Source organism: Syngnathus scovelli, chromosome 2 (genome assembly GCF_024217435.2).
Source record: "Syngnathus scovelli strain Florida chromosome 2, RoL_Ssco_1.2, whole genome shotgun sequence".
NCBI lineage: Eukaryota > Metazoa > Chordata > Actinopteri > Syngnathiformes > Syngnathidae > Syngnathus > Syngnathus scovelli.
Genome location: NC_090848.1, coordinates 15130971 through 15139335, shown reverse-complemented (window position 1 = coordinate 15139335; position 8365 = coordinate 15130971). Strand labels below are relative to the sequence as shown.

Genomic DNA, 8365 nt, shown 5'->3' with positions numbered 1-8365 from the left:
GGCTCGCTAGGTAAACAGACAGACGGACAGACAGACAGACACAGACAGACAGATAGGAAGCCGTGACAGACACACAGGAAGCCATGACATCCAAAAATGTGACATGTCTGCATGAAAATGAAATAGTGAAGGCTAAACGTGACAAGTCAGCCAGTTGTATTCAAAGTAAAAGCATTGTTTTTTTGTTTTTTTTCAGAAGACAGCGCCAGCTACCCTCCTAAATCACTCTCTGCTGATGGCATTCCACTCCAAAGACCGAATGGCCCGTAACTCTGTTGACCTTTAGCTCGGCTGTTAACTCAACACAAGGCCTTGACCCCCCAGGAAGCAGTGTTACTATAGGCCGAGAAGATATACGATACTGACCGACACCCGAGAAAGAGGAGGTTGAAAGTTGACAGTGATGATGTCCGATGAAGGCATGCTCCTACACTAGTTATGCATCTTAAATGCTTGTGCACTATACACAGGTCCATATCTCAATTTATTTTTATTTCAGTAGTTCAATTGAGGGCGGCTCGGTGGCGCACTGGGTAGCACGTCCGCCTCACAGGTAGGAGGGTGCGGGTTCGATTCCACCTCCGGCCCTCCCTGTGCGGAGTTTGCATGTTCTCCCCGAGCCCGCGTGGGTTTTCTCCGGGCACTCCGGTTTCCTCCCACATCCCAAAAACATGCTTGGTAGGCCGATTGATCACTCCAAATTGTCCCTAGGTGTGAGTGCGAGTGCGAATGGTTGTTTGTCTCTGTGTGCCCTGCAATTGGCTGGCAACTGGTTCAGGGTGTCCCCCGCCTACTGCCCGATGACAGCTGGGATAGGCTCCAGCACGCCCGCGACCCCCGTGGGGACTAAGCGGTTCAGAAAATGGATGGATGGATAGTTCAATTGAAAAAAGTCAAATATTGTCACTACACATTGTAAAATATTTAACTATCTTATGATTTTGGTTACAGGTTACAACTGACAAAAATATCTGGAAAAAATAAAGATTCAAAATATTTTAGATAAATTAAGTTCAATTTGAAAAGCATTTTTCGATTGCCCATCCTTTCTAAATACGTTTCACTTATTGAACTAGTGGAATAAATGAACTTTTCGACAATGTTAAAATTTATTGTGATGCATAAATTAGGATTTATGGTATCGATATCTAGAGCTTCAATTCCCTTAGAGTCGGGTAATGAAAAAGTCAAAAACTTGTGCCCAGGGTAAAGAGAACATAAGGTCATGACACAAATGTTATTACTCCCCAAGGCATTGTCTTAAAGCTAAGATAAAGACCTTTATTGATTGAAAGTTCCTCTCTTTGAACTGCTTCGTTGCCTCATTGGCATGTATCTGAATGCGATTACCTCACCATGTGTACCCTGAAGGTGGAATATTCAAAAGGAAGAAAAATATAAACTCGGCTGCTTAAAATCACTGTAATGCATTATTTTTTTCCCCTTGATGCTAATTTTCTTCTTTTCGTGCTCGGCCTTTTATGAGTCTTGTGCCATTGGATGGGATTTCTTCTGCAGCATTATAAAGAACTTCCAGCAGGAATTAACGCTCTATGATGTGTCAGAAAGGTGAGATAGAGGGATTACAAAGTGTGAGGAAATGTGGAATTAGTGAAGATTGCTGTTTAAAAAGATTCCTAATCTGAAATGGAGATGAGATGGGATGGCGTAAGATTAATGGAAAGGATTAGATGTAAACTCTAATAACATACATGTGCTGCATTAAGGGAGTGTTTGCATGTTTTAAAAATATTATATATTTTTTTTCATATTTCTTAAAACACAAGAGGAAATTAAGGCATTTAGCAATGGTCAGACAAACAATTTAATCAACAATCCAGCCTACTGCCCCCATTAATCACAACCTTTTGATTAAAAAAAAAAAAAAATCTTTATGATGACGCTTTGAGACGAGGGTTGTTATCCCTTCGTGGGCCCACATTACCATCTCATGGCCAAAAGTATTGCAGCACACACACGCACACACAAAAACCACTAGAAATGAGCTTCTAATAAATAAATTGTATTATTATTTAAAATGGCAATACTCCACTGTTTGGCATCCAATTATTTATGTTTGTTTACGTGTTATTACGACGCGTGGGTTGCAACCAAATAGGAACGAACATCTGTGTTTGGTTTCCGAGCCGGAAGCGGAAGCGGTGCTGAGTGAACAAACCAAAATGGCGAGCCAAGAGGAGTCGGTGCGGGAGTTCGTGGCTGTAACTGATGTTGACGAGGAGAGGGCCCGCTTCTTCTTGGAGTCTGCTGGTTGGAATTTGCAGGTACGGGCTTTACGCTTGAACCTCGGTTCTGATGTTCTGCAAGATATAAACAGATCAGACAACATAACTGCGACGAGTGAGTTAGCTACCTGGCTAATTTTAGCGTGTGTTGCCGGTAATTTATGCAAGTCACTGACTGACAATAGCCGCGAGTCTCTTTCTGTCATCAGCCCTGCGGCTGTTGAAAAAGCAGATGACGAGTAAAGTTGCAAAAACACTTGTTCTTAGAATGTCACCCCCATTTCGCCCCTACACGTAAAATTGTGGCTCCTGATCGTCGCGAGCCTGTTTAGCTAGTCATCGACCTAATCGTTGTTACTTTGACAGTGTTGTGGAGCAATTAAAATATTGATGACGTCATAAAGCTGAGGCGATCGTGTAGTCATCACAACAGAGACTGTCAACGTATTTTTATTTTATTTTTCTATAAACGTATTTAATTGCTTTCTTAGAGAAGCGCTTGCCACTGGACTTGTTTGATTTTGAATCCAAGTTTCGACAACACTTGCTCGACAATTAGACAACGTTATTTCCTTTCCTAGTCTAATTAAATCGGTGTAGCAATTTGCTGCTACAGTAGGCAGAGTCAAAAGGAACTCGATCATAGGCCAATAAGAAAACAGTGCTGTCTGTGCCCAGGATACCTGATGCTGAGACCTGAGTTGAACAGGACAGAGAGAGGCGGTAGGAACAGGAACTCTCACAAATAATTGTCTCCAAAAATATCATTGAAAGTATTTTTGAAGTAAGTAGGAATGTCCCGCTCAAATTCTTTCTGCAACCAAACAAGAAACACTGGATTGCCGATGCCCAGTCTTGATCTAATGCATTAAGAAGACAAATACAAGGGGCTAATAAATGAGAATGGGTATGGTCAAAATGTTAATGTCGCCATAATGAAATACAGTTTATCCCCATTCAGGGTTTTCTCCAAATTACATTAAATGAATGACCATTTCTATTGTCTTTCCCCTATGCATATATAACACAGATTTTATTCACATATATATACGTAAATGAAATTAAATGAACCACAAAGATCCAGTTGACAAATACCCTTTCAAATATGTAGTATAAACAGTTTTCAAGTATTACAATAAAATGCCACAAATTAAAACAAATAAAATAATAAAGTGCATAAAATAATATTCAGTATGTCTACCATTCAACCAGTTAAACTACTAATGGTGAATAGCCCAACAACCTCCCGCGTCAAGTACTAATTGGGCCCGGGTTCTTGCGGTCCGTTTTTATTCATAACTGCTGAATTCCCAAGATCACTCAAGAGATGCGAAAAACTGGAGTCGTATCTTTGCACCAAATCCACTCACGACCCTTGAGATAGGTATAGTTCTACACCTAAATTTGGTAACTGAATGAATTTCTCTCTTGCCTTTTCACAGCTGGCACTTGGCAGTTTCTTTGAGGACGGAACTGATGATGACATTGTGGCACTTCCCCCACCCGAAGGAGGCACCTCAATGTCCAGATCCACGGTCCCGAGGTTGTCATTTCTTCTAACAAATGTTTGCCGTCTTTTAATTGGGCCATGATGTCAGGTACACCCGCATGAGCTGAGAGTTGTATCAAACATACATCATATGATCACAGTGATTGATAAATTGGGAATTTTCATTGTCGATCAGAATAAGGCCTGTTCCAAATGTTAATGCAAACCTGATACAGAGCAGATATGTGCCGCTGTGAGGGCAGTGTAAACATATCAGACTAGAAATCTAAATAACAGAAAAGACAAATATTGTCTAATTTTTTATTTGACCTTGGCTTGTGCAGGTGTACTTAATATAACTTGATCTAACGGTTTATCCCACCATCATCAGCTCTCAGCACCGAGTGACGTCATTCAGAGACTTAATACATGAAGCAGAAGAAGAGAGTGATGAGGAGGAAGGTCAAAGGTCAGTCAGTAAATCACTAAAATGTATTCAGCATGTGTGAAAGCGTCTTGAGTGAGTGACTGACTGACGTTATTACACTGGTGTGCGTTCTTTGCTGCATTCATGCGGGCCATGAAAAATTGCCAACCCTTCCACTCGCGCTCGGTCACAACTCCCAAGGATTGCCTTGGCCACTGAAATATGGTGCCATTTGATTTCATATGAATCGGTACTCGACAGCGCCAACTGACTGTACTGCCAACTTTGGGACTCATCCCTTGTAGGGGTAGCAAAGGACTTCAGTGGGGGAAAAAGTGGAAAGCCAATAGAGCAAGTAGTTTACCTCAAGAAGAGGAGACAAAAGGGAGAACCTCCCTCTCCACCTCTTCCCCCCAAAAAACATGCAGAAGATGGAAAAAAAATATATATATACGTTACTTAAGTTTTCCTTTGTGAACTAATTGAAATGCTGAGCCTTTGGTTGGGTAATGTATGATGTGTCTCCCTCCAGGTTCTTTGCAGGCGGATCAGAACGCAGTGGGCAGCAAATTGTCGGGCCTCCTAAAAAGAAGAGTCCCAATGAAGTGGTGGAAGATTTGTTCAAAGGCGCCAAAGAGCACGGTGCTGTGCCCCTAGAGCGCAGTGGGAAGGGGGCAGGAGAATCCAGCAGAGCAAAGGTAAATGAAGGAAACACTTCAAATGTTTTTCAGATTTTAGGTTTTGATTTTTTTAATGTTGCATTGTCTTCTCATGACTTAGGCCTTTGATGGAGGTGGATACAGGCTCGGAGCAGCTCCTGAAGAGGAGTCAGCATATGTTTCTACTGGGAGACGTGATCAAAACGCCATACAGGATGTGAGTAGGCGCTATGGTAATATTTTTCTTTCTTTTCTTTGTATTCTCATTGGTATTTTATTTTTATTAATTTACTACACCATAATCACCATCCACATTAATTTTTGTAAAGCGTGTTGAATAAGGCAAAATGTATATGCATACCATTTACCATTAAAGTCTTTCTTAGAATGTCTGGCACTAGAAAGCTGGGAGGGGTTGCAAAGAATAAGGCACAAAATAACTGCTTAGTGAGTCAGAGAAGGAGACGTGCTTTGAATTCAAACAGGCGATCTAATGACAGATAATGATATTGTGTCTACATTCTAGCATTAACAATCTACTGTAAGCCTTCCACATGAAGCACACAAACTTGTATTGAATATGCTAATACAATTTATTCATATGTCTAATTGGTAAAAAAGACAACAATAAAAACTTCAGTAACATTTTAGAATAGGGGAACATTTCACTGAGCACTCGCCTTTGGTATGTTCTCAAATGGAATTGTTCATTTATTTTCAGTGCATCCTTTTACCATGTTTAGGTACACGTAGTGCTGAAACTGTGGAAGTCAGGGTTCAGTCTGGATGATGGCGAACTCCGGAACTACAACGATCCTGCCAACGCTCACTTCCTCGAGGCGATCCGCAGAGGGTATTCACTTGTTGAATGAACCTAACACGTGTTTTGGTTTAATATTTTGAAACGCATTGTTTCAAATTTTTATAACATACATATAGGCGCATACACACACACAGCATGCTGCTCCACTTTGACGAACGTTATGTCACGCTGCAGGGAGATTCCCTTAGAGCTAAGGCAGCGTTCACGTGGGGGCCAGGTCAACCTGGACATGGAGGACCACAGAGATGAAGACTTCACCAAACCCAAAATGGCCTTCCGAGCCTTTGGAGGAGAGGGACAAAAATTAGGAAGGTGAGATTCTTCCTTTCTTTTGTTTTGTTTCAATCATATTTGTTTTTCTCTATTTTTTTTATTATTTGTTTGTGGAACAGAAACTTATTTAAATGACAAAACTATCTAAATCTAAGGAGAACACATCTGCAACTGGTTCGAATTAAAAAGATGAAATACACATAAACTCGACCAATTAAACATTGAAAGAATATTGAAACAAGTGAGTTTTTGTATTGCAACGAGTATTTTTGATCGCAACCTAAAAATTAAAAATAACTTTTTCCTATAAATAAGTCACACCCTCTTTCAGATTTTTACCAGCCAATGAAAACTGGAATGAGAGCTTTGCAAAAAGATTAAGAACAATTTAACGTGGCTCGGCTCTGATCGTTGTTTGTGCACGTTTTCTTCTCCCAGTGCCGCCCCAGAGTTGGTTTCTGGTCCCGCCCCCTCTCAGCAGGACCAAGCGGCGAACGAAGCCCAGGCCAGTGCCTCCGTGAACCTAGACACCTCCCAACCCGTCACCAACATACAAATCCGACTGGCGGATGGCGGCAGGCTGATACAAAAATTCAACCATACCCACAGGTACCACAGAGATCATTAAAAACAATCTTGCATGCTTCGTGGGCAGAAATGATTGTTGCTCAATGAGCGTGGTCAAACTTGTGATGGTTCTCTGCACCCATCAGGGTGTCTGATGTACGGCAGTTTGTGGTGGCGGCCCGGCCCACCATGGCGGCCAGAGCGTTTGTCCTGATGACCACCTTCCCCAACAAGGAGCTGTCGGACGAGAGCCAGACACTTCAGCAGGCCAACCTCCTCAACGCCGTCATTGTGCAGCGGTTACAATGAAGCTGGAGGTGAAGACCACCGCCCAAGCCTGAGCGGCCACCTTTCCCCCCATGAAACCTGCTGCCCCTCCTTCCCTGAGGAGGAGACACAGACTTCTGTTTGGACCTCTATTTTCTCATTTTTATTTTCTAAAAAGGATTCTCCCTAGCATCCATCTCTTGTCTACGCTGACTGCAGAAGAAGAGATTTTGCCGGTTTTCTAACCTTGCATCATCTACAGTATGGTGCCCATTAGTAAAGTAGCACAATCTCATTTGATTCTCAAGTCTGCATAGGGCCTACATTCTGGTTCCCGTTGCTTATGTGGAACAAACCAACGAACCACAACAAAGTCTATTTTGGTTCAAATTAGTTTCTTATTTTCTCTTTTTGATCAACAGTGTATGATGATTATCACAGCAAGACTACAGGATTTTGTTTTTGTGTGGCATCGCAGATAGTTATTGTTTTATTATTAATACAAACTGGTTATAGAGTGAAAAGAGTTCACAATATAGATTGTAAACGCTGGCTCGTAGCTGTGGAAGGTGGACATCTTCTATGCATCCTGGGGCAACATGGGAATACATTTGGACCTCTGAGAAAATAAATTCATACGATCAATGTGTAAAGAGCTCTTGTTTTCCATAAAGTAGGGAAATACCCACTGCTACTCGGAAATTGTCAGTGTGATTATAACAATAAATGCCATACTGTATTTTGGATTCATTTTAATGTCAGACTGTAAAATGGGAATGTTTTTAACGCAGGGTGACTTCCTAAAGTGATTCGTTCTTTTTTCAGTGATTAGGAGGGTGCATGTTCGATTCCACTTTCGGCCCTCCCTGTGTGTCAGCGTGTTTTTTCTCCGGGCACTCCGGTTTCCTCCCACATCCCAAAAACATGCTTGGTAGGCCGATTGAGCACTCGAAATTGTCCCTCGGTGTGAGTGCGAATGGTTGTTCGTTTCTGTGTCCTGCGATTGGCTGGCAACCACTTCAGGGTGTCCCCTGCCTACTGCCCGATGACAGCTGGGATAGGCTCCAGCACGCCCGCGACCCCCGTGGGGACAAAGCGGTACAGAAAATGGATGGATGGAATTTATTGTGGAAGCTATACTCTGTTATCCGCTAAAAACTTGCCGATTGGCTGTTTATGTCCTCGCTGAAACACTCGCAAGAAGCCATAGGATGGCGATGAAGCACTACCTATCAGCCTTATTTTTTCATGCCCCTTGATCCTTTCCGTGAAATGTGGGAGGAACTTCTAGTATAGCGAAACCAGCGTCTTTTTTCTATGGGAACTGTTGGTGCGACTCCACTCCCTGTGATAGTTTCCGACTTTAACAATGTGCGAATGCCAGTTCCTGCCTTTTGAATTTTATGAGCAAAACGTCTTCCTCGTCACACGGGTGCTTGATACAGCTTATTGACAAACACGCTCGGTACTGTCCATAAAATGCTAAATAGTGCAGCGATCCTTTTCATAATTTCAGAGGTTGACAAATACTGAAGTGTCCCACACGCATTAAAACAATACTAAATATTATTGTGGCACTCATCAAGTGGCTAAATCATGACACTGGAATCGCTT

The 8365-nt window shown here is 42.1% G+C and overlaps 1 protein-coding gene across 1 annotated transcript; it reads left to right on the top strand.

The window, feature by feature from the left end:
• Positions 1 to 1432: 1432 nt before the first annotated feature.
• Positions 1433 to 7490, top strand: nsfl1c (NSFL1 (p97) cofactor (p47)). Its single transcript, XM_049755953.1, has 10 exons — positions 1433 to 1569; positions 2120 to 2285; positions 3689 to 3789; positions 4127 to 4204; positions 4695 to 4860; positions 4943 to 5038; positions 5565 to 5674; positions 5819 to 5956; positions 6356 to 6526; positions 6631 to 7490. Exons 1-10 carry the CDS (start codon positions 1448 to 1450, stop codon positions 6791 to 6793), a joined length of 1311 nt encoding a protein of 436 aa, XP_049611910.1. The 5' UTR covers positions 1433 to 1447; the 3' UTR covers positions 6794 to 7490.
• Positions 7491 to 8365: the final 875 nt, after the last annotated feature.

Bases quoted from the DNA above. Each gene is read 5' to 3' on its own strand.
- nsfl1c (XM_049755953.1), top strand. From the start codon at position 1,448: ATGCTAATTTTCTTCTTTTCGTGCTCGGCCTTTTATGAGTCTTGTGCC. The intron at 1,570-2,119 runs GTGAGATAGAGG...GCAACCAAATAG, and splicing joins CTCTATGATGTGTCAGAAAG to GAACGAACATCTGTGTTTGG. The intron at 4,861-4,942 runs GTAAATGAAGGA...CTCATGACTTAG, and splicing joins GAGAATCCAGCAGAGCAAAG to GCCTTTGATGGAGGTGGATA.